At 50.6% G+C, this 24,431-nt stretch overlaps 2 protein-coding genes across 11 annotated transcripts; both read right to left on the bottom strand.

Annotated features, from left to right (window-relative positions):
• Positions 1-523: 523 nt before the first annotated feature.
• On the bottom strand, positions 524-14,791 carry inpp5b (inositol polyphosphate-5-phosphatase B). Of its 7 annotated transcripts, XM_088999385.1 has the most exons (24): positions 14,422-14,791; positions 13,173-13,442; positions 12,152-12,231; positions 11,447-11,544; positions 11,202-11,231; positions 11,001-11,111; positions 9,391-9,534; positions 6,686-6,770; positions 6,386-6,550; positions 6,217-6,318; positions 5,613-5,727; positions 5,413-5,529; positions 5,146-5,333; positions 4,675-4,786; positions 4,507-4,616; positions 4,286-4,421; positions 3,500-3,610; positions 2,917-3,082; positions 2,613-2,848; positions 2,096-2,218; positions 1,941-2,025; positions 1,447-1,574; positions 1,249-1,360; positions 524-853 (listed from the first exon to the last, which is right to left on the bottom strand). In XM_088999385.1, the coding sequence occupies exons 2-24, from the start codon at positions 13,227-13,229 to the stop codon at positions 741-743; spliced, it is 2,724 nt and encodes a 907-aa protein (XP_088855511.1). In that variant the 5' UTR covers positions 13,230-13,442; positions 14,422-14,791; the 3' UTR covers positions 524-740. The 7 variants fall into 7 exon arrangements, with proteins under 7 accessions (XP_088855511.1, XP_088855512.1, XP_088855517.1 ...); XM_088999386.1 differs by lacking the exon at positions 13,173-13,442 and having other exon boundaries at positions 12,152-12,315; XM_088999391.1 differs by lacking the exon at positions 14,422-14,791 and having other exon boundaries at positions 2,096-2,215; positions 13,173-13,887.
• LOC148897288 (uncharacterized) lies at positions 14,560-24,095 on the bottom strand. Of its 4 annotated transcripts, XM_088999399.1 has the most exons (14): positions 23,936-24,095; positions 23,370-23,580; positions 22,171-22,298; positions 20,605-20,658; positions 19,466-19,765; positions 18,203-18,298; positions 18,053-18,130; positions 17,932-17,982; positions 17,609-17,646; positions 17,429-17,524; positions 17,184-17,343; positions 17,032-17,105; positions 16,156-16,254; positions 14,560-15,073 (listed from the first exon to the last, which is right to left on the bottom strand). In XM_088999399.1, the coding sequence occupies exons 4-14, from the start codon at positions 20,633-20,635 to the stop codon at positions 14,831-14,833; spliced, it is 1,266 nt and encodes a 421-aa protein (XP_088855525.1). In that variant the 5' UTR covers positions 20,636-20,658; positions 22,171-22,298; positions 23,370-23,580; positions 23,936-24,095; the 3' UTR covers positions 14,560-14,830. The 4 variants fall into 4 exon arrangements, with proteins under 4 accessions (XP_088855525.1, XP_088855522.1, XP_088855523.1 ...); XM_088999396.1 differs by having other exon boundaries at positions 17,032-17,343; XM_088999397.1 differs by having other exon boundaries at positions 17,032-17,343; positions 17,609-17,643.
• Positions 24,096-24,431: the final 336 nt, after the last annotated feature.

Genomic DNA, 24,431 nt, shown 5'->3' with positions numbered 1-24,431 from the left:
CAAGCTGAACAGATAGCAGAGAGCTTCGTCAGGTTCGTCAAAAAGATAGATAGAAAGATAAAACGTTTTATTGCGGAGCTACAAATGAAGTTGAATTCGATGATTTTTATAGAATAAAAGTCGTTGTCCCGGTTTATTTTGTGCTAAATTATCGAGAAATGGACGTGTCAAAGCCACCCGGGAAATCATCAAACGATCGTGTCAAGAATGACATTTGTGTTATTTGGAGAAAGAATGCAGTGCAGGCCACAGCGCCCCCTTCGAACAGAGATCCCAAGTAAGAAGAAGAAAACCTCGATTTGTCCCATAACATAATTGTCGTGAAACGGAAAGAAAAAACAAGTCTTGTCCTGTATTGCACGTACACTACCAAACCATGTAGTACCACGTCTCACCAGCGAGAGGCAGCATCGTCCCCGAGGCCGTCGAAGAAAGATGCGAAATCAGAGAAACGGTGGTTTTCGGGGTCGGAAGTGACGCACAATTTCCGGAGCTTAATGTGTTCAAAAAATCCAAACACGACTTTGCCGATAACGTTTTATATATATATATATATCAAACAATTATTCTGTACATCGCCATTAAAATATATCTTTTAAATAAACATTCAAAACAGGTTGGACCAAAATAAATCACTTGAACATCCGTCGATGGCGTTCATACTCCGTCGTTGTGACGAAGATTCCTCCAAAACAGGCGCAATCATTTCAAATCGGGGACAAGACTTGCGTCCGTCTCTTCTAGGAGGACGACCTTTGACTCAAGAAGTGCCCAAAGAACTCCCTGGCCTTCCTCTTCTCCGCCAGGTCCTGCTTGCCGGGCGAGCGCAGGAGCAACGAGGCAAAGACGGTGGCTGCGGATGGAGACCGGGGGAGGGGGGGGTCACCCAACAAAAAAAGAACTGCCACGAGAACGCGCCTCACGCTGAGGGGAAACGGTCAAAGTGAGACGTGACTGCGGTTTTGGGCCACGTGCAAGAAGAAGCTCAAGATGCAAAACACTTGTTTTACATTTTGGAAATGACTTGATGAAAATGTGGACATTTGGGCTAGCTTGCCAAGATCAAAGAAGCCAAACTTTTCATTAAAAAAAAAGATTTTGGTGCGCTTGTCAAAAATGTGTCATCTTTTTAAAATGTCGCTACGTGTATTTGGATGCAAACCAAATGAAGAAAAAAAAAAGCCACCGGGCATGGCCGAAGGAGGAGGTTTCCTCTGTCACCAGAAAAGTCTTTGACGGGAGCCTCACCTACGATGGTCACGTCCAATCGATTGCTGGCCGAGTTCTTCAACAGCTCCCGCAGGAAGGCGGCCAAATAGTTAAAAACGTTGCGGTGGCACTGAGGGAGCAAGGAAACCACCTGGAAAAACAGCGACAAGGCAAAGCGTCCCGTCAGACTCCTCAGCGAGCAGGCGGCGGAGGAGTAAGGCTTCGAGGCGGCGTTACCCTTTCGCACTGGACGGCGTCGGCGCTACATTGGAGGCATTGCCGGTAGAAGGCGAAGGGCACCACCGGCTCCGGGAGGGCGTCCAGGAACAGAAGCAAGGCCTCGGCCACAGAGTGGTTGCTGCCGGCTACGCGCCCTCGCGGTCAAGGAAGCCCCCAGCCGAGAGAAAAAAAAAAAATGCACCCGCAAGGCCGCCGAGCTTCCATTCGGCTCATCTTTTTGTGCGGGTGAGCAGCGGCAGCCACACGCGCCAGCGTTCACTCAACCCGGAAGTAACTCAAATAGATGGAAAGATAGCTAGCTAGCCAATAGTTAGCTAATAGATAGCCAGCTATCTGTCCAGCCAGCCGGACTGCTAATAGATAGCCACTAGCCAGCTAATAAAATTAAATGTATTATTATATAATAAAAACGGACAATTGTAAATGCCCTCTTTTCAAACGCCGCGCGTCATTTCTTCATTAGGGGGAAAGTCCAGCGCTTGAAAGGATACAGAGCGAATCCGCCGCGCCGCTGTCCAGGCAGTCCCGGATTTCGGCAAATTCGCTGCGGAGTCCCGGTTGTTGAAAGATGTCTTCCTGCGCCCGGCAGAGAAAGAGAAAGACTGACTTGCCGGCCCGACAGCTTCTTTCCATCAAAATGTCAAACCTGCTTGATGGCGTTGCGAAACAAGTGGTCCACCATCATCCAGAGTTCTTTGGGAATGTCCAGAGGCTTTTCCTCCTCTTCCTCCTCCTCCTCCTCGTCGGCGGCGGCAGACGTCGCCGTCTGCTGGTTGGACGCAACGTCAGGCCAAACCGGCGTGAGCTTTGCATTACAATCAGAATCCATTTCATTTCTAAGCGCCTTTCAAAACTATCAAGGTCACTTTACAGTCGCAGGATGAGTTTTTCTGCGGGTGAGCAGCGGCAGCCACACGCGCTAGCGTTCACTCAACACGAAAGTAACTCAAATAGATAGAAAGCTAGATAGCTAGCTAGACAGCTATCCAGCCAATATACAGTCAGCCGGATAGCTAGATAGATAAAAAGTGAAGAATGACTTTTTGTATAAGATGACACTCCATTGAGCAGCTTTTTTATAGAAAGCTAGCCAATAGGTAGTCAGCTAGATAGCTAGCCAGATATAGCCAGCTAATAGGTAGATAATAAAGCGAGGCGGCGACCATTCGTCGTAGACTCTCCCGAGGCGCGTCCCGGATGGGCTCCCTCAGCCGGCACAGGACGCGGACGGGGGTCCCGTAGCAGCTGGGCAGGTAGCTTCCCGTCACCGAGATGAAGTAGTCCTTGCCGCGCTCCAGGTGGAGAACCAGGATGTCCTCCATGTCCTCCGCGCCCGAATTCAAGGCGGGCGCCGTGGCGCGGTTGACAAACACCTCCAGGTCGACGTCCACCGAGGCGCCTGCAAGTGACGACGGAGGTCGGTCAGGCGCCGTTTGGGGCGACCGCGGCGGCGTCCCGTCGGCCCACCTTGAGCGATGAAGCCCTTGGGGGGGTTGGCGGTCAGCCAAGGCTTGCAGTAGGCCGCCTCGTTGGGCTTGCGGATGAACTCAAACTGGCACGGCACCTGCCCGTCGTTGGTGACGCTCAACGTCTTGGCCTGGTGCGCCATGTACTTCACCTCCTTGAAGTGGAACTGGCCACAGAAGAAGAAGAAGACATGTCATTTCTAAGCACCTTTCAAAACTCTCAAGGTCACTTTCCATCCATCCATTTTCCGTAGCGCTTCTTCCTCATTAGGGTGGCGGGGGGTGCTGGAGCCTATCCCAGCCGTCTTCGGGCACGAGGCGGGGGACACCCTGAATTGGTTGCCAGCCAATCGCAGGGCACACAAAGTCACCCTCACACTCACACCTCGGGACAATTTGGAGTGGTCAATCTGCCTGCCATGCATGTTTTCGGAGTGCGGGAGGAAATCGGAGGAGCCGGAGAAAACCCACGCGGGCCCGGGGAGAACATGCAAACTCCACACAGCCGGGACGCGAACCGGTCGGTGTGCTAACCACTCGACTACCGGCCCGCTGGTCACTTTACAGTGACAGAAAGGTCTTACCTCTCGTTGGGACAAGGTGACGGAGGGAATGCACTCGTTCTCCATCTTGTCGAGATTGCGAACAATCTCTTCAAAGGTCTTCTTGTAGCAGTCGCCGTTCACTCTCTTGATCTGCACACGAGTCACAACTTTCCCGTTAACGCACGACAATTTTGCCGGTCGGAAAAATACGCCACTTGGAAGAGCCTTACATTTTCTGCAATCAATTCATCATCATCATCATAATCATAAGAATACTAATACTACTACTAATAATAATACATTTCCTTTGTAAGCGCCTTTCAAAACTCTCGAGGTGACTTTACAGTCACAGGATAAGTTTTTTTCTGTGGGTGAGCAGCAGCAGCCACACGCGCCAGCATTCACTCAACCCAGAAGTCACCCAGACAGATGGAAAGCTTGCTAGTTAATAGATAGCTAATAGATCGCAAGCTAAATAGCTAATAGATGGCAAATAGATAGTTAGATAGCTAGATAGCTAATAGATAGATAGCTATATAGCTAATAGATAGATAGCTAAAGAGCATCTAACCAGCCAGATAGCTAATAGACAGCAAATGGATAGCAAATAGATAGCTAGCTCAGTAGCCAGCTAGGTAGCCTGCTATATAGGCAGCCAAATAGCTAATAGACACCAAATAGAAAGCAAATGGATAGATAAATAGCTAGCCAGCTAGATAGCCAGCCAGCGAGCTAGATAGCAAGATAGCAAATAGATTCCAAATCAATCAATCAATCAATCAATCAGGGTGATTTGCCAATGGGTGTCAAACGACGGCGACTGACCCCGACGTCCATCAGGGAACTGACAGGCTTGTGGTCGCTGGTCTTGAGCGTCATGTGACTGCGGTAATGGCGCTGACTGATGTCCTTCCCCCGCCACAAGATGCGGTCGCACCAGGCCGGCGCGCGGCATTTTTCGCTAAGACGCGCAGGACAACAAAGACGTTTCAAAGGACAAAGGGCGAAAGAACGACGGGCGCCGCCGCCGCCAACGTCCAGCCCACCTGGTGTCCCACGCGTCCGAGCCGGTGTCGTATTTGTAGGTGGGCTGGAAGTCGATCTCCCCCTCCGCGAAGCCCACAAAGACCGCCTCCTCCTCGATTTGCCTTTTGAGCTGCCGCCACGACGCCGGCGTCAGACACGGAGCGGCAATGGTGGCCGGCGGCCATTACCTGATCGTACGCGTGGAGCATCTCAAAGTCCTTCTTGTTGATCAGGTCCTTGACGTCGGACACCGGCAGGTCACTGATGCGGTAGTTGAGGTCGCCGATCCAAAAGACGGCGCTGAGCGGGCAGACGAGGATGAGAGATAGCTAGCTAAATAGCCTCTGGCCAGCCAGATAGCTAATAAACAGCAAATAGATAGCTAGCTCAGTAGCCGGCTAAGAGATAGCTAGCTAAATAGCATCTAGCCAGCCAGATAGCTAACAGACAGCAAATAGATAGCTAGCTCAGTAGCCGGCTAAGAGATAGCTAGCTAAATAGCCTCTGGCCAGCCAGATAGCTAATAAACAGCAAATAGATAGCTAGCTCAGTAGCCGGCTAAGAGATAGCTAGCTAAATAGCATCTAGCCAGCCAGATAGCTAATAGACAGCAAATAGATAGCTAGCTCAGTAGCAAGCGAGCGCCGACGGCGTCCTACTCGTGCTTCATGATGGTGAGCGGCGGCCGCGTGGGGTCCATCTGGCGAAAGCGCAGGCGTCCGCAAATGTCCTTGTAGTCCTGATTGCGCCGCTCGTACTCGTCGGCGTGCGCCGCCAGGTGGCAGTTGACCACGCACACGTCCGAGTTGTGGAAGCGGAAGCGGATGCCCACCGCGCCCTTGTTGCCCTGGCGAGGGCGAGGGCGGGTCAGAAGAGCCGGCCGGCCAGGTACGCACGCGTTGGCTGGCGGCGGTATTTGTCCTTACCATCCTGCCCATGATGCCGGTGCCCACCGACTCCGCCTCCACGTCAGAAATGAAGCGGGCGTGCTCCTTCTTGACGTAGAAGAGCAGCATGATGCCCACCAGACGCACCAGCTTCACCTGCGCCGTTGGCGGAGGGGACCGCACGCCAAAGTCAAAACGCGCGTGACGGACCTTCTTTGATGACCGCCTTTCTTACTTACCAAGGCGTACTTGGCATCGGGGTGCACGGCGTCCGACACGGCTTTGGTCCACTCCGGCTCTTTTGGGGTGTCGTTGAAGAAGAAAGCCTCTTTGCTGAGGTCCAGCTCCTGGAAACTACGACCACCCCCCACACACACACAAAAAAAAAACACCTTAGACCGGGTGTCGGCAACCTACGGCTCTTTTGACGAGCCCCATGCTAACGTTAGCATCAATGCGAGAGACAAGCAAGCGTGGAAGCTAATGAGCCGTGTTCAGGCTAGCTAGCAGTAGCTTGGCGTATGGACCCGGCAAGTTGACTTTCATTCCCATCGTTTGGATGGATTTTTTTGTTACCAATCTTCAGGTACGGAAAACTCTTCATATGAATGCCGAGTACTCTCACACATTTATGCGAAATATTACATTGGGACATTTTGTTGAAATCACGTGCGTGTGCGTCTCTCACTGAATAACATTTCGAAATATTTGATGCCTTTTATGGCTCTCTTTCGTCACAAAGGTTCCCGAGCTCCGCGTTCGAGGCTACTTGCTGAATGGATGTGAAAAAATGTTAGCACGCGGTCGCTTAGCCTCCAGGGGGAGGGGTCGGGGGGTACCTACCCCACGCAGTACACGTCCGGCGGGTCGGGCGTGCAGCTCAGCCACGGCCGCAGGCTCTCTTTGGGCGTCTGCCCATTGACATTGTACGTGCCAAGGAAAAAGCTGGAAGCAAAACCGTGCGGCGTTGACGGGCGGACGGAAAAGTCGCTCATTCGTCAGTGGCGCAAACCTGAAATGCTGTCGGTAAATGTAGAGGTCCTCGTTCTTCAGCAGCTCGCACCTGATCAGGTTGTCCCGCAGGCCCGACGGCGGCACGGCCGATCCGTCGGACGCCGCCGGGCCGGAAGGGCGCGCCCGCTCGTCCGGCTCGTCTCGCCCGCCGGAGACGTCGCGACTGCCGGGCGGGGGAAGAGACGAGGGAGCCGTGACGAGACCGCTCGCAGCCGACGTCTTGACCCTTTGAGGACCGCTTCCTGGAAATATTTCCCCTAAGGGTGTCGGGGGCGGGCCGCGGGTGCAAAAGCTTTACCTGTCTGCGTCGTCGCCGGGCGTCGTCGCGCCGTTGGACTCCTTTGGCCGCTCCAAGCTTCGCTTTTTCTCGTCTGTCGAATGCTCTGCGGGTTCAAAATGCAAGCGCTCATTTTCATGGAAAGGGACGGGGGGTTGACTGCCGTTTTCAAACTGCCGATTGGATTCCCGCGCGTGCGGCGGCGGCGGACTTTGGACGGGCCGAGGCGGGGCGGCACTTTGACCGAGACGCCTGCCTGGTTCGCGGGCACTTGAACGCCTCGTTCTCTTTGGAGCCTCTCAAACTATTGATGGGAATTGCGGATCTTTTCAGCGAGCCGGTTCTTTTGCTCTTTTCCCCAATGGCTCCTCAGTTTCCTTGTTTTTTTTTTTTTGTTGTTGCTGGAATTAATTAACCACCAAAAATCATGTAAAATTATGTGAAAAACGAGTTACTCATGTGAAAAATACACAATATCAAATAGTTTTCTTCATATGGCTTGATTTATATGTGCACAGAGTTAGCGGATGCTAACTTTGACGTTCCCTGTGGTGACTTTGGTCTGATGATCAGCTGTCACTCATTTGCTTTTCATCTTAATAATGCTAGCATACCAACTCGTAAAAAAATACAATACTTGAATAATAATAACAGCATAATTCCCCATTGCGGGACGAATAAAGGTATTCTGATTCTGATAATGTGCTAACATGTGTCCACCTGTCTAGCCAAACACTCCCCCTTCTCCTCACTGCTGCGTGTGTCTGTAATTCCCCCCTCCCTCCTCTACCACGGATATCGACCAATCACATGCAACTTTAACCGAAGACCGGGAGCAGGGAATAGGGGACAAAAATGTCAGCTCCCATTTCCGGCTCCTTGTTAGGAACCGGCTCTCTTGGTTCACTTCGGCTCTGAGAACCGTTTCGTTGGCGAACGACACATCACTATTTCAAACACAGGTGCAAAAAGTTCCACCTGGCGCAAAATCGGGACAGGGGAGGACGACAAAAGTCGGAGGCGAGTTTGCCACTTCGCACCCCCTCCCCCCAACCGCCAAAAGGACTCGGAAGAAAAGAGAAGAAGCCGAAACGGACGCCACGGCGACGAAGACGCCTGTCGCAAAGGAAACGACGTCCTTACGACACCGTAACCGCAACGACGCGGCGCCCAACCGCCGGTTCGGAGTCCAACTCGTTCCAATGTTGCCCATCAGGGTTCAAATGAAAGGAAAGCGGGGCCAAGTCGGCTTGTAAGCTTTCTCCCGTGCCGGCTCCCTTCCTCCCGCCGTTCCTCCCGCCATTCCTCCCGCCATTCCTTCCCCCCTCCCTTCCCGGCCGCCCGCTTGGAGCGAGGCTAGCTTATTAGCCCCGCCGGCTAGCAAGCAGCAACGCGACGAGCGTCGCGGGAGGGAAACGTTGCTCCTACCGGAGTCTCTCGTGACCGTGGACATGTCTCCGCTCGCATTCTGGGGACGACAAGTCGAGCGCTGGCGGCGGCGAACCGTGCTAACGTCGCCGTGGGAGGAGCCAAGGTGGCCTCATCGCGCGCGTGCACGGCCCGAGGGAGCGAGCGAGCGAACGAGCCAAGGCGCCATTTGCTTTTGGCTTCGCTTTGGTTTGTCGTCATGTGTCGTTCGCGAACGAACCAAGAGAGCCGCTTCCTATCAAGGAGCCGGAAATGGGAGCCGACTTTTTTGTCCTCTATTCCCCGCCCCTGGTCTTCAATTAAAGCCACACATGATTGGTCGATATCCGAGGTAGAGGGTTGCGAGGAGAATTACAGACACGCGCAAGGGGGAGGGTTCGGCTAGACAGGTGGACAAATGTTATCACGTTATGCTGTTATTATTATTCAATATTTATAGTTTTTACTAGTTGGTATGATAGCATTATTAAGATGAAAAGCAAATGAGATCAGACCAGAGTCACCACAGGGAAAGTCAAAGTTAGCATCCGCTAGCTCTGTGCACATCTAGAACAAGCCATATCAATAAAAATATTGGATATAGTGTATTTTTTTTTACATGGTTATACGTTTTACACATCATTTTACATGATTTTTGGTAGTTAATTAATTTAAGCAACAAAACAAACAAACTGAAGAGCCATTTTGGAGCCAAAAGAGCTGGCTCTTTTGAGTGAGCTGAGCCAAAAGAGCCGTATCTTTTTATTAAGCCGCAATTCCCATCACTATCATGTTTTTGGGCCCCGGGGCCTCAAGACACGCCCTGAGAAACGGGCGGCTTCTGCCTCACATGACCCACATGACAGTATTTGTTTGATGGGGACCCGAGGCCCCTCTTATTTTGAAGATGCCCGCCGGAAGTGAGGCGCTCTCCGACCGTCGCCCGTCTTGTTATAATAATAAATAACAATCCATGTGATTTGATAGTGCCTTTCAAAACTGTCAAATTCACTTTACAGTCGCAGGATCCGTTTTTCTGCGGGTGAGCAGCGGCAGCTACACGCGCCAGCGTTCACTCAACCCGGAAGTAACTCAAATAGATAGAAAGTTAGCCAGCTAGCTAACAGCTAGCTAATAGAGAGCCATCTAGACAGTTAGCTAGCTAGCTAGCTAGCTAGACAGTTTATATTCTTCTTCTTATGATGTGTCCGGCCAATTGTTGAGAATGGAGGAAGCGCAAGCAGACTTTTTGTGTGTCCCTGGGTGGAGGTGGATGTGGATGTGGATGTGGCGTGGCGAGGCGAGGCGAGGCGACAAACCTGTTTTCCTGTGCTGCTTGAGTTTAGTCAGCGTTGCGCCGAGGGGTGCCAAGGCTTGTTTGACAAGTTGCGGGCCTTTGGTGCCTGTTCGGTAGTTGTCGATCCACTCCAATTTGGCCTCCCGGCTTGGAATCTTGCAAACGTCTGAAGAGAGTGGGAGGAAAAGACGAAAAGTCGGGAGGAGGCCGGTTCAACCACCCGGCCGGGCCATTTGCCACCAGCTTACTTTTGGCGTCCGCGGGGACCACCTTGCGCAATCTTTCCATCTTTGCCACCCTAATTCCACAGCCCCCCCAAAGAAAAGCCCGCTAGCCAAAAGTCCAGCGTTTGCGTCCCCGAAAGAGAGGGAGGCGGCGGCAAAAGGGATCTGCCCATCTCACGCTTGTCTTGAAAAAATCTTGAAAGCCAGCAAAAAGGAAAAAGACCAGGGCGTACGTCCGGGAGAGACCCCAAAGGGAGCTCCGGCCGACCTCACGTCGGCCTCCCGCTGCGTCACGTCACGCCACGCCCACGTGACGCCGTCACGTCACGCCACGCCCACGCAAGCCAAAAGCGGAAACTTTTCTTTTCCTCCATTCCGAATGCAGCAAATTTCTCAGCGCCTTCACATGCAGCTCAACAAAAACGTGATTTTTTTTCTCCCCCTTTTTTGCGATGGCCAAATGACAGGCATGACAATGACAAATGACCAAAAAAGTCTGAAAGAAAAGAGGGAGGAATGCACACACACACACATCACAAAATCATTTTTCTCCGCGGGTGAGCAGCGGCAGCCACATGCGGCAGCGTTCACTTAATCAGGAAGTAACTCAAATATATAGAACGATAGCTAGCTAGCTAATAGATAGCCAGATAAAAAATTACCTAACTAGCTAGACAGCCACATAACTAATAAATAGCTAGCTACATAGCTAGCTGGCTAGAGAGATCGCAAATAGATAGCAAAAGGATAAATAGCCAGCGACATAGCTAGCTATCAGAATGTAATACTCATCTTGAATACGAATGTTTTTCTGTTCCTCCTGATTGGTAAACCTCCAGCTGAACGATCGGAATGAAAGTTAACTTGCCGGGTACATACGCAAGGTGACTGCTAGCTAGCCTGCACACAGCTCATTAGCTTGCACGCTTGTTTTCTGCTGCCTCTCACAGTAGTATATTGATGCTAACGTTAGCATGGGGCTTGTCATCGTTGGCCTGTTTCCTCCATGGGATGGGATGTTTCATTGCAAATGACAATCTATCAAATTACAAGCTGTTCTCTCCACAAAGGCCAATCAACTTGATTGTTTTTTGTTTTACTCGTCCACTTATTCAAAAGGGGGCGTTTACCTGTTTTGACATCAACGGAACCTAAGTCAGTATCATCCAATCAAAATGGTGCTTTACGCCAGCATAAGCCCAAACAGGAAATGAACAGCGAAAAAGCCAGAAGCCATAGTTCCGCGTGATCCGCTCATTTTGGTCTGAAAAAGTCGGAAATCGGCGGCAAATTCTCATCCCTGAAATCAAATGTTTTGGCCACGTTTGTTTCAAGATGGCCGCCAAGTCTTTCCAACTTGAGTGGAGCAAAAAGCAAAAAGGAGAAGAAGGAGAAGAAGAGCACCTACCGCTCCAAGCCCGAATCACCTCCCCAAGGAAGCGTCTGGACTGAGACCCAAATGGAAGTTTCAGCTCCACACTTTCTTGCTTGTAACTCACTCGCACTCTCGTATCGGCGCCTTTGAGAGGCGGAGTGGTGGTGGGGGTACAAAATGACAAACTACATTTACAATACAATTATAGACACAGCAAGAAGAAAAAAAACTCACCGACAAGGGCGAGCTCCTCGGGGGAGGAAACTGTAAAAAACACAAAAGGATGTTCAGCTGGAGACCGCGGGGAGGGTCCTCGGGTCCCTGGAGAGCCCCGTCCCGCCCGTTTCGGACCCCCGCCCCTCGACACGCCCGAATCAAAGCATCCGATCGTCAGCGAGCTCGGCGGTGGGCCGAAAACCATCACCGGTGGCCGAATCGGGTGTGTCCAAGAGGCGGGGCCTCCGGGAGTCAATGCTCACCCTGGACGAGGTCAAAGTTCAGGTCGATGGGGACCACGTCCTCCAGGGTCACGTCGTCGGCGGCGATGGCCATCCGCCGATGCGTGTAAATAAAGATTCTGTCACACAAAGAAAGAAAAGCCTCTCATTTTGCCTCTGAGTCGCTAATCAACATTTTATCAATGACATTTATTATTATTATTATTATATGCTAGCTATTTGCTATCTGGCTGGCTAACTAGCTACCTAGGTAGCTATCTATTAGCTAGCTGGCTGGCTATTTAGCTAGGTATCTGTTGGCTGTCAATTGGTTAGCTCGCTAGCTAGCTTTCTATTTGTGTTAGCTGCCGCTGCTCACCCACAGAAAAACTGATCCTGTGACTATAAAGTCACCTTGACAGTTTTGAAAGGCGCTTAGAAATTAAATAATAATAATAATAACATATATATTTAATAAATATATATATTTATATGTATTATTATTATATTTTGCTCACTATTTGCTATCTATTAGCTATCGGGCTAGCTAGCTAGTTATCTATCCACTATCTAGCTGGCTGGGTTAAGTGAAGGCTGGCGCGTGTGGCTGCCGCTGCTCACCCACAGAAAAAACTGATCCTGTGACTGTAAAGTGATCTTGAGAGTTTTGAAAGGCGCTTAGAAATCAAATGTATGATGATGATGATGATGATGGAGCCATCTTTGGTTTGGCGTTTGTGGACTTACGCGTGTCCTTCTGCGGCCTCCACCAATCCCAGCAGTCTGCTCTCCGCCACGTCGGCGGCCGTAACGTCGCATTGCACCGCCTGTTCCACGCCGCCGCCGTTCAGGAAAACGCCAAGGCTCAAAACGTAGACGTGGACCCGAGGAGCCACCTTTGATCCGCCGTCCTGCAACGGATTCAAACCGGCGGCGGCTTCGACGTCGGATCAATCCGGTGCGTGGCAACATCGAGACTCGCAAAACATGGCGGACGGCGAAGCTCCCGGGGGGAAAAAAAGATCATCGCTTGGAAACTCGATCGTTCGGGCGTCAACCAATGATGTTGGTATTCTTACGAGTGGGGGTGATTAAGTCAATTGGAATTTTTGGATGGAAAAATTGATCGCTTTTCACTTCATTTCATTGAGGGGGGGGGAAAAAACGATTAGCGCTTAGAATGTTAGCATCATTGCCATATTGTTTTTGCATGTTAGCGTCATCGCCATATTGTTTTGCATGTTAGCATTTAGTTATGCCATATGTCTTTGTGTTGTCATATTATTTGTTTTTTTTTCCGGCTTGAATGAACGCTGGCGCGTGTGGCTGCTGCTGCTCACCCACAGAAATAAAAACTTATCACAGGATTGTAAAGTGACTTTGCGAGTTTTGCAAGGCGCTTCCAAATGAAACGGATTATTAATTAGTATGATTATTATTGACTCGAATTTTGAGCAGTCCCTTTTTGTCACATCTGATCGTCACTTGAAGAACAACACGAGTCGAGCGGGTGGTGTGACGTCATATTCAGAGCCCGCCCACCGGCCTCGAAAACGTGGCGTCTTGGAGCTCCGCCGCCATCTGGTGTTGAAAACGCGCTCACGACCAAATTCGCCTCCCGATTTGGGCTCGTCCCACCCGCGAAACCGCCACGCGCACGCTCGTCGTGGCAAAAGTGGCGTTTTGCGTTTTGCCAACGTCGGCGCCTCTTAACGGACCGGAACCGGATTACAAGGACCCGTTGGAGATCGGGAGCGCAAAAGGATACTAAGAGGCACTTTTGGCCGCCTCGGAGGGAGTCCTGGATGGCGACCGACTGATCCATGACGCGTCCGAGGCAACTTGCGGCCAGTCCGCGCGTCGCGAACGAGCAGGCGACCCACGCGAGTCTTCGTCCGGTGCTCGCGAAGCACGACCGCCGCGCGCCGACGGTGACGCCCGCGCCTAGTGACGTCACAGCCGGGCCGGGCGGTCAAAACGTCCCAACATGCTTCGACTCGCGCACTAAAATGGCGCCGTTCGTCCGCCCTGCGATCCACTGCAAAAGAAACGCAACCTACTGAAACGGAGAGGAACATGGAAGCTCCCAGTGGGGTCGTTGGTGGGGGGGGGGGGGGTGTTATGTTCCAGGAGCAAAGGAAGCCAAATGGCAACTTGTGGAACGCCGCCGAATACGAACGTCCAACAGGCCTCCGGCGGACGACATTTATTTTCACACGGCCATATTTTGGACAAGAGTCGACCCCAAATTGGACCGGGAAGACCCGATGGAACCTGTCCATCGGGTCACATACAGAAATGACAAGTATTGTCTGTTGTCAATTGTATGTCTTTTAGCCACATTAGAAGTGCCTTGCATGTCTTGCACGCTGCGTCCGAGAGGACATTAATTTCATTTGTGCTGTATGTCATGCATATTGGCACGTTTGACAATAAAGCTGACTTTGACGCTGACAGCAAAGCGATACGAAGGCGACTCCGCCGACTTGATCAACAACACAAACGGCGTCTCCAAAAGAACAACAAGTGGAAACGCTGTCGGTCCATTTGTCTCGAACTGCTATCCCATAGTTGACCGGCAGACGGCTGCGCCTTCATTTATTTTCTCGACACTCGTAACGTAGGCCGGACAGGTTTTACTTTCCACGCTTCTTTACTGAAAGGACACTGACCGGACGCCGTTTCATGCGCCGGCCGGTCTTTTCCGTTTGACGTCCCCGCGGACTGACGAACCGACGCCATCGTTTTTGTTTCCGAACTGAGATCAGACATCTAAAAAAGCCCTGGCTGATATTTTGAGTCAAATGCAAAACCCCAATAAAAAGGAGTGAAAGTGTCCCAAAACGACTTCAAAATGAGCTCGGATGCTGAGCTGAAGAAGGTCCCGCCCCCTTGTTCGTGACGTCACGCCAGGCATCGAGATCAACTCAAAAACAAGACTTCCTGAATGTTCAGCGGCAGTCTTAAAAGGTCAAATCTCGCTTTAATATGCGGCGGAATCTTTGTCAAATACGTACGCTCGTAGAAGTCAGTTGACAAACGATGGACACGAGTTGTCCGGAGGTTGTCCTTTAACTTTCATTTGACCGAGAAGACGGCGAGCACGGACATGCTTCGCCGCTGTACTCTTGAGCAAGGAAGACGAAGATCCAACCTTCCATTCCGCAGCGGCAAGCGGGCAAAGTGGTCGCTACCATTTTATTCACTGATGTCGAGTCCAAGTGTTTGGTGTCAGTAATAGCGCTATTTTTAGCCGCGTTTGTCGTTCTACGGCGGTGTCGTTGGTGATTGACGTGAAAGAATGAAGCATCGGTACAAAGAGGCGGGCGGAGTCCTCCAATGGAAGCGCAACGAGAAAGAACTGGAGCGGACGCCATCTTGAAAGCGCCTCGCGTTGAAATAAATAGCGCGACGCGGACGCCGTCCTCACATCAGGAGGCCCGCGAGCAGCAGGAGCCACGGCGCCAACGCCGGCGAGGGTCCGTCGGCCCGGGAGGCCACGTGGTTGAGGGTCCCGTTGAGCCACAGGCAGGACGCGCCCGCGACGGCCGGGCAGCACTCCAGGTGGCAGGGGGGCGGGGCCTCCCCCCGGCACGCCGTCCGCTGGGAGCAGTTGGCGGCGCAGCCCGCCGTCCACCGCGTGGACGACTGGAGCCTTTCTTTCACCAGCTGGGGAAGCAAGACGCAGCGCAGTCAGTCAAAGCTGCCTGACTGGAAATATACAAGCAAAACATTTCTTTGAGGCCGACTGTCGACACTTCAAGGACAAGTTGCGTCCATCATTCGTCAAGTGACTTCTACTCAGCGCATTTGACAAAGATTCTCGCTACCTTTCACCTTTTATGACTCGCGCTGAATATTCGTGAAGTCTTGTTTTCGAGTTGAAGTCGATGCCGGAAGTGACGTCACGGAAGGAACGCCCCTGACCGACAAAGCGACACATAATGCATTTTGGGTACTTTTTTTTCATCTGAAAACACCATGTTGATGGCGAAATTAGAAGGAAAATAAGATCAATAACGCCATGGGGAATCGTTGTGTGTCCCAGCCAATTGCGCTAACACGCATAAAGAAGGTGTAAGTTGACACAAATTCCCAGCGGAGAAATCAGTCCATTTCATGTACTGGACGAAAGGCAGCTTGTGCGCCCTCTTGTGCATTTTCTGGGCGCTACATCGGAGTCCAGATCTTCACCGGTTTCACCGCTTGCAGACGGCTCAAATTGATACGGAAGGACTTCTTTAATCGATGGCAAACATTTATGCTTTCCTCTTCACAACTATTTGAATCTTATTCATAAGTGGATGAGTAACAAGAAAGCATCTTCTCCCAATCTGAAGCCATTGTTTTGATTCTGGAGCGAGGCAGTTTGTGAAGGAGTGACGTCACCAACTGGGGGCGGGACTTTCTCAATCTCTCCAGTTTTGAGCTCATTTGCGGCCATTTTGGGCCACTTGAAGTCCTTTTTAATGGTTTGACTCAAAATATCAGCCTGCGTGTTTTAGGTGTCTTAGATGCTATCAAACGTTTTTCTGATGTCAGTTAGGAAAGACAAAAATGGTGTGGGTTGTCCTTTAATTCAAGGACCCTCCCTCCCCCACCTCGCATTTGTTGCTCTGCGGTGCCGTTTAGTATTCAGAAGGGATTTTCAGGACATCGGGGCCACTTGGATCCTGGGGGGCGGGGGGCGCAGATTTTCTACCCTGAAGGTTTGAAGCCACGATGCCCCCCCCCCCCCCCCAACATCTCACCTGACAGTGCGCCTGCGCGGCCGAGCACGTCCGTAGCGTGTTGCGAAAGGCGCTGTAGCAGGTGCTTCCCGTGCACGTCCCGCCGTTGCATTTCTTTCCCTGAGAAAGCAAAAGGGGTCAAAAGGGTCACCCCCATCGTAGACGTATTGCGTAAGCCCAGCCAGCCAGCATCGACTGTGGCCTCTTCCAATGTGCCTTTTATCCATTTCTTGATGACGATACGAGTGCAGCGCGGCGGTCCACCGGAGACAAATTCCTGGTGTGTTCAAGATGATTCCGATTCTGATTAAAAAAGGTCAATTGAGGCTCACTTTTCAAGTATTTTAGATGGCTATATATATATGAGCTATATAGCATTCTTTTAGCTAGCTAGCTTTCTATCTTTTTGAGTTACTTCCGGGTTGAGTGAACGCTGGCGCATGTGGCTGCCACTGCTCACCAACAGAAAAACATCCAACAGTGACTGTTAAGTGGCCTTGAGAGTTTTGAAAGGCGCTTAGAAATGAAATGTATTCTTATTATTATTATCATCATCATTTGCTATCTATTGAGCTAGCTAGCTAGCTAGCTATCAATCTATTCAACGAGCTATCTATCTATTGAGCAAGCTATTGGCTGGATAGCTAGCTGGCTATCTGTTGGCCATCGATTGGCTAGCTAGCTAGCTAACTTTCTATCTATTTGAGTTATTCCGGGTTGAGTGAACGCTGGCGCGGGTGGCTGCCACTGCTCACCCACAGAAAACTGATCCTGTGACCGTAAAGTGACCTTGAGAGTTTTGAAAGGCGCTTAGAAATCCAATGTATTATTATTAAAAGAATTTGCACTTTCTTCTTGTTTGCATTCGGGGCGTCAGGCCAGCGCGGTTGTACTCACGTTAGCCGTCGTCGCTGGGTGCGTGGGCGTCGCCGTCATCGCCATGGTGACGGAGGGGGTGCTGGGGGTGGGGGCTTGGTTCAAAGGTAAAAGGGCAAAACAAAGGTCAACGCAAAGCGAACGGACGGACGGACGGAGGCGGCGGCGGTCACCCGCGGACGTCACGGCGGCCATCGATGCTAACGTGTCGGCGAGGCAACCCGTCACGTTGCAGCAGGCGACGGCGCAAGGGGCGTCGGTGGCGTTGGCGCAGACGCTCCCGCAGGAGGCGCTGCAGTTAGCCGCGTACGACATCATCTCCATCTTCCACAACTGACACAGAGAGCGGTACAAAAATCAACGTCGCCCAAGGTCAAAAGGTCAAATCGCCATCCCAAAGGTCTCCGAGGGCGCCGACCTGACACCATTGGCCGCCGGCGCAGCGCGTGCCGTTGCCGCCGGCGTACGCGGCGAGGCATTGCGAGGAATCGCAGCGCAACAGCGGGCAGGAAATCTGTCGGCGGGACACAAAAGATGGCCGCTCGGCTCGGCGGGACATTCAAAATGGCCGACGGCGTGGACGAAGGGCGGGACTTGCCGCGTCCGTCGGCGACACGGTGGCGTTGGCGCCGCCTGCTGTGGGCGAGGAGGCGGCGTTAGCGTCGGGAATCGGCACAATAATAATCATAATAAATCAAATCATATATCATAAATAGATACATACATTGAAATAAACAAATTGAAATTGAAATACATAGAAATAAATAAATAATGCTAAATGCTAATGGATAGCTAATAGATAGCCAACAGCTAGCCAGCTAACAGCCAGCCAGCTAGACAGCTAACAGCTTGAATAATTAGTCAGTACAAATGTAATTTGTTAATTAATAATAAATAAATAAGCGTCGGAAGCAAACCTACCATCGGCTGGGGGCGTCGTCCACATCCTGGTCCCGGCGGCCGCGGGCGTGGCTGCGCAGACGGCGCATTGTTTACAGCCCCGCCCCCAAATGAGGAAAACCTTTTTAAAAGCAAAACGTACCGCCGGAAGCGCCGGAGGTGGCGACGGGCGTCGCCGTGGCGACGGCGGAGGAGGAAGACGACGGCCCGGAAGTGGATCCTGGACGGTTTGAAAGCAAGATTCAAGCGACGCCGGGAAATGCACCTTGTCAAGCCATCGTGCGGCGCGTACCGGCGGCGGCTGCTGACATCATGGCGGCGGTGGTGCTCTCTGCCGACGAGCTCGCGCTGGTCATGGTGGCCGCCCATGTCGGGGCTTCGTCTTCACCTCAAAAACATTTCTTCTTCAATAGAGTCTCGCAACATTGGAAACATTTCACGCAGGGGCAACACATTTTAGCTAGCTAGCTAGCTTTCTATCAATTTGAGTTACTTCTGGGTTGAGTGAACGCTGGCGCATGTGGCTGCCGCTGCTCACCCGTAGAAAAACCGATCCTGTGACTGAAAAGTCACCTTGAGAGTTTTGAAATCAAATGTATTATTACGATTATGATAAAAAGGACACTTTTTTTCCAGAACATTTGACGTCGACTTGGCAGGATCTCAACACAACTCAAATCGCAACAATTTTCTTCTTTGGTCAAAAATCAAGTCAATTTAAAAGAAAGAAAAAAACAAAAACGAATTACATTTGGGGCAAAAAAAGAAGAAAAAGGCATTCTTGGTCTTTTGAAAAATACAATGACTCACAGATCTTACGATAAAACTTTGGGGTTGGAATTTAGACTGATTATCTATCTATCTTGGTAGATCGCTATCTATCTGTCTAGCTAGAATAGATAGATATCTATCTCGCTATATCTTCTTCTTCGGGCTTTTCCCTTCAGGGGTGGCCACAGTGAATCAATGTCTTCCATCTATCCCGGTTTTGTGCATCCTCTTCTCTCACACCAGCTACCTTCATGTCCTCTTGGACCACATCCATAAAGCTCCTCTTAGGTCTTAATTCTGGTCTCCTGCCTGGCAGTTGAAGGCTCAGCATCCTTCTCCCCATATAGTCGTTCTCTCTCTCCTCTGGACATCTGGTCCAAACCTTCTCAGTCTGACTTTCTCTCCAAAGCCTCTAATATGAGTTGTCCCTCTAATGTACTCATTCCTGATCCTATCTCATATATATATATATATATATATTTTTTTTTAATCTATATCTCAATAATCCCTCCCTATATCAGTGTATTTTTTTTTTTTTTTTTTTTTGGGGGGGGGGGGGGGGGGTGCTGCTCAAATATGACTTCTGTGAAAATGCCTCCTCCGCAATTTTAATTACTCAAAAACAATGTGTGTGTGTGTGTGTGTGTGTGTGTGTGTGTGTTTTTTCCCCTGGAAAAACATGTTGGAATGTTGCAACTTTCAAAGGAAGTCTGTCTCCCTTGCAAAACATTCCTTTACTCCGCCGCCGACTAAAAGATGAAAGAAGGAGTCAAGCAAAACCCACCAGTGGACATGGCGGCGGAAGACATCATCGCGCCGCTCGTCGGCACGCCGGATGCCCCGTTTGGACCGGAGGCGGAGCCCGACGCGGGGGCGGAGCCCGACACGGGGGCGGAGCCCGACGCGGGGGCGGCGCTCGCCGTATTGGGAGCGGCGACCGAGCCGACGGTAGAACCGGCGGCGCTCGCCCCGCCGGTGGACGCGGTCATCCCGCTGAGCGTGGAAGACCAGGCGGCGCCCGCCGAGCCTCGTGACATCGTGAGCAGGAGCAGGAGGACGAGCGGTCGCGCCGCGCCCATCTGACCTGCAGAAAGAAATACAAACATGGAAATGGCGTTTTACTTCCTTTTATTCTGAAAAGGATTTGACATTTCCCGTTCAAGCGCAGGCGGCCCGGCAGTCCAGCGGTCACAGGATCAGTTTGTCTGCGGGTGAGCGGCGGCGGCCACACGCGTCAGCGTTCACTCAACCCGGAAGTCATTCAAATAGATAGAGAGCTAGCTAGCTAGCTAATAGAGTGCTAGCTAGCTAGCTAATTAAAATATGAAACATCAATCAAGTAGGCCTATGTGTATTTATTGTTTGAACCTTGCAGTCATTTGTATGTATGATAATGATAATACAGTAAAGTCTCGTTCTATGGATATCGGTTATATCGATAGTACTGCTTATTACGATATGTGTTATTTCTATGAACGCAAGGAGAAAATTTACATGCGGCAGGATCGGACATATCGATAGTCCGGTTCGATATCGACCGACTCCCAAGAATATCCATATAACGAGACTTTACTGTAATAATAATACATTTCATTTACAAGCAGGACAAGTCAGCTAGCTAGCTATTAGCTAGCAAACTAGCTTTCTATCTATTTGAGTTACTTTCGGGTTGAGTGAACGCTGGTGTGTGTGGCTGCCGTTGCTCACCTGCACACAAAAAAAATCCCATGACTGTAAAGTGGCCATGAGAGTTTTGAAAGGCGCTTAGAAATCAAATGAATTCTTCTTCTTCTTCTGATGATGATGATGATGAGTACAATTCAGGGACAACCAAAGTTGACGGCGGTGATGTGATGCGACAAAGCCCATTTAAACAAGGTGAAAAGTTCACTCAGGCTTTGTTGCATGGAGCGAGCGCCGTACCTGCGGGCACGGGCCACGTGGGAGGGGCCATTGTCAGCGTGGGCGAAAAGGAGCCTGCAAGCACAAAAGATGGAGAGGGATGAACTTTGCATGGAAGCAAGAGAGGCCATCTGAGCAAACGCCAGCTTTGTGCCGCTTCGCTTCCTTTTGACAACACAACGGCCGCCGTCTCCTGATTGTTTGTGATGTGGCGATGGAGACAAAAGAAAGGAGACACACCAAACCCTTTTGCTTCTTTTTCACTTTGCCCAATTTGCCTTTTGGCGCCGCAACAACTCCCCCCCCATCGATGCCACGCGTGCTACGACGATGGCCGCCGCTCTCGCTCGCCGGCGGCCTCCCGTGGGTTTCCGCAACGAAGGAACGCCCGGCGACGAGTTCACGTGGAAACCACGCGTCTTCGCCTGCCGCGTCGGGTGAACACGTTGCCATGGCAACCCACGCCCAAGAACGAATGACAGCGGTTGACCCCCCCCCCCCAAAAAAAAGTTACACCACAAAATAAACAGCAGACAAAAAGATCTTATGTTCACATATTGAAATGTTTTCTAAATTTCACACAGCAAAAAAAGGCAATTTTACTCCTGTCATTAAATAAATAGTTAAATAATTACATAGAGAGATCTAGCTAGCTAGCTAGCTAGCACTACAAAAGCTAGATAAAAAGATTTCTAGCTAGCCATCTATTAGCTATCTAGCTACCTGGCTAGATATATAGCTATCTATCTCGCTGGCTATTGGCTATCTATTAGCTAGCTGGCTAGTTACTTACTATTAGCTTACTGGCTAGTTACTTCCATGTTGAGTGAATGCTGGCACGTGTGGCTGCCGCTGCTTACCCACAGAAAAAAACTCGTCCTGTGACTGTAAAGTGACCTTGAGAGTTTTGAAAGACGCTTATAAATGAAATGTATTATTATTATTATTATTATTATGCCGCTGCGAGTGAGCAGCGGCAGCCAGACGCGCCAGCGTTCACTCAACCACTAAGTCAAATATACACTAGCCACAATAACATTCACGACGGCGCCGCGAGAGTGGCTGCCTTTCCAGCAGCTCCTGTATGTTGCTTTTCTACTTTCATAATTTTGCTGCTGCGAAATGTCAATTTCTCCACTGCGAGACTAATAAAGGCAAATACAATCCAATCCAAATAAAGTAAAACTACTCACCATTTGTTGGCAATGCGCTGATCTTACATTGAAATGGGTATCCCTTCTTTTTCTAAACGCTAGCTAGCTAGCTGTGTCGTAGCTTTAGTTGTACAAAATGGAGGATTACTATATGTATACGGATGGTAGCTTTTATTTTATTATTGTTAGTTTTTTTGTGGAAAGCAGATTTCAGCCGATATTTCACAGCAGTTACAGTCAAACTTGGGTTTTTGACCATAATCCGTTCCAGAAACATGTGGGAAAACCGCTTTGGTTGAAAACTGAGTCCAGTGGTGCATTCAGTTAAATCGCTCAATCACTAATTGACAAGCAGCACAACGTTCATGTAGCATTAAAAAGAACCAAACGCCAAAAACTAGTTCTTTTTTTTTTGGGGTGTTGCGTCACTCACCTGGAGCGTCAACGGCGGCGGCAGGTGATGATGACAAGGAGCGCTTTGGCAAGACTTGCGCTCGCCTCGCCTCGTCTTCTCCTGGCGACGCCGCCCCGAGTGGCCGAAGGGGGCGTGGACAAAGTCACCTGAAAAACACCAGCAATTAATGACGAGGGGGGGGGGGGGGAGATGCCAACGTTGCCAAGGTTGCGTAGCGGCAGGTGACTCCAAACAAGTAGCAGCTTGTTAGCAGAGAACACGAGGACAAAAAAAATGAAAGAGGGAATAAAAGCGCCACCTTTCGCCGAAGGTGACGTCAGACAACACAATGGCACATCGCCGAGGCGACAAGAAGCCAAAGTGGCCAGGTGCACGGCTAACCATTAGCATCGGTGCGTCAGTGGGACAAATAATCATAATAATCACAATACATTTCATTTGTAACATCAATGAGAAGGTTTCTTCAGCCGTCATCTGTGCTTCTTTCAAGGTGTCGGATGTTTCGCTTCTCGTCCAAGACGCTTCATCAGAAAACTAACATTTGCTGGTAGTTTCGGATCAATTTGGATTGTTCCTTCAACAGACTTCTTAGGCAACGTGGGCTTAGTTATGCTGATGAAGTGATACCAGAGCAAATGGGGCAATCAGGCCAGTCGTAGAACCCATAATGGGGCAGGACGCAAAGTTTTGTTGGCGGTAGGCCACATTTTGTCGGCAGGCCTTTGGTTTCGCTCCAAAACAATGCGAAATCAGAGCCGGGCCGCCTACCTGTGCCACTAAGAGGATTAGAGGCCATTGACGTCACCCGCGTGGCAACCGCTCGCCGGGCGCCATCTTTGGGGAGTCAAGCAGCTGCTATGGAACATGAAAAACAAACACGGGCGCTCCGAAGCCGCCGACTGAGCCCAGGTCGAAGGCTGCGGGCCTTCTCAAGTCTTAGCCCAAGTCTGGGGAAGGGGGGGGGGGGGGCAGAACCACGTCCCGCCTGACTCCAAAACCAGGTGGCCAAAACGCTAGTGATGTGTCCTTCGCGAACGAGCCGGTTCTGTGAAGTCAACCAAGAGAGCCGCTTCCTAACAAGGGGCCGGAAACGGGAGTCCACTTTTTTTTTGTCCTCTATTTCCCGCCTCCAGTCTTTTGTATTATGCTCATAATCGCCCTATTGTTGTTGTTTTCTAAGGCGAGAAGGAAAGCAGAGAAAGCTGCTCAGCACGTACTCGTTGCCAAAGGCGTCGACGAGGAGCCTCCCGTGGCTTCATTTCTTCCACTCGGGGTTTTCCTCCCTGCGGGCCGCGGAAGTTGGCGTCGCCCGCCATCACGCCATCACGCCGTCCGACGTGACGCTGCTTTCGCCAAGTTGGCCGCTAGAGGTCGCACCGACACCGAGGCATGGCCAATGCATGACGCCTGGCATTCATGGACTGGAATCTAAAAAAAAAACACAGGAAAAAAAATGAATCCTCGCATGTTGCAAGTTATGTTAAGCGCAGACGCCGTCTACAGAAATTTAGCAGAGGACGTCACACTTTGGTGAAGCTGTTCACTGGGTTCTGATATGAAAAAAAGAGCACTTTGCGTCTACTATTAACGCGGGGAAATGAGCAGTCGCAAAAAAGGACGTATGTGCACCAGTGTGACTATCTTGGATTTGTCACTATGGAATGTTTTCAGCGAGTTACTTTTAATTGCCCTTCCGAGTAAGTTTTTGTTTTTATACGTGCGAGTGCCGGCTTAATGTTTTCGTTTGGCGAAGGATAATTTAAAGAAAAACAAAAGCACCCACAAGATGAATGCGGCAATGCTTCCGCTTGTCCACCAAGGCCCTCCGTTTCGTTTTCCAGTCGGTCTTTGCTAAATTGACAACTCTGAAAGTTTCGAAAGTGCTCTTTCTGTATTAGTCACGCCAAACAGACGGCTGTCGCCGACAAACGACGTCATTTAAAACGCGCTGGTTATTGGCTGGCGCCGCAAAGTCGTCACTTCCGCGCGACACCCGCGGTGAAAGGACCCCACTCCCCAAAGAGCCGCCCGCCCGCCCTTTCCTTCTTCCGGCTCACGAGCACGCTGTCAAAATAAGATGATTTCAATGGAAATTCTCAAGGGACAACTCGTCAAGAATCTGACAAAGACCAAAACAAAACACACTTGTCGGATACTTGTGGGTCCTTTTAGGTAGTTTAGGAGGACACATGGAGTCCCCCCCACCCCTCCCCAAAGCATTTTCATTTTTATTTGATTGTGTTCACAAAATTGAGGCTTCAAATAGAGTTTGTATGTAC

Source organism: Hippocampus bargibanti, linkage group LG06 (genome assembly GCF_051943395.1).
Source record: "Hippocampus bargibanti isolate YZ-2025 linkage group LG06, ASM5194339v1, whole genome shotgun sequence".
NCBI lineage: Eukaryota > Metazoa > Chordata > Actinopteri > Syngnathiformes > Syngnathidae > Hippocampus > Hippocampus bargibanti.
Note: the sequence above shows the minus strand (reverse complement) of the source record. Positions and strands in the feature narration are given on the sequence as shown.

Excerpts from the sequence above, each read along its gene's own strand:
- inpp5b (XM_088999383.1), bottom strand. The coding sequence starts at position 13,686 with ATGGACAGGTTCCATCGGGTCTTCCCGGTCCAATTTGGGGTCGACTCT. Across the intron at positions 9,535-11,000 it reads GGTGATTCGGGCTTGGAGCG|ACGTTTGCAAGATTCCAAGC; the intron begins GTAGGTGCTCTT and ends CACTCTCTTCAG. Across the intron at positions 6,771-9,390 it reads CAAGCAGCACAGGAAAACAG|AGCATTCGACAGACGAGAAA; the intron begins GTTTGTCGCCTC and ends TTGAACCCGCAG.
- LOC148897288 (XM_088999396.1), bottom strand. The coding sequence starts at position 20,635 with ATGGCCCCTCCCACGTGGCCCGTGCCCGCAG. Across the intron at positions 18,299-19,465 it reads TTCCGCCGCCATGTCCACTG|GTGAAGACGAAGCCCCGACA; the intron begins GTGGGTTTTGCT and ends AATGTTTTTGAG. Across the intron at positions 18,131-18,202 it reads GATGTCAGCAGCCGCCGCCG|GATCCACTTCCGGGCCGTCG; the intron begins GTACGCGCCGCA and ends CAAACCGTCCAG.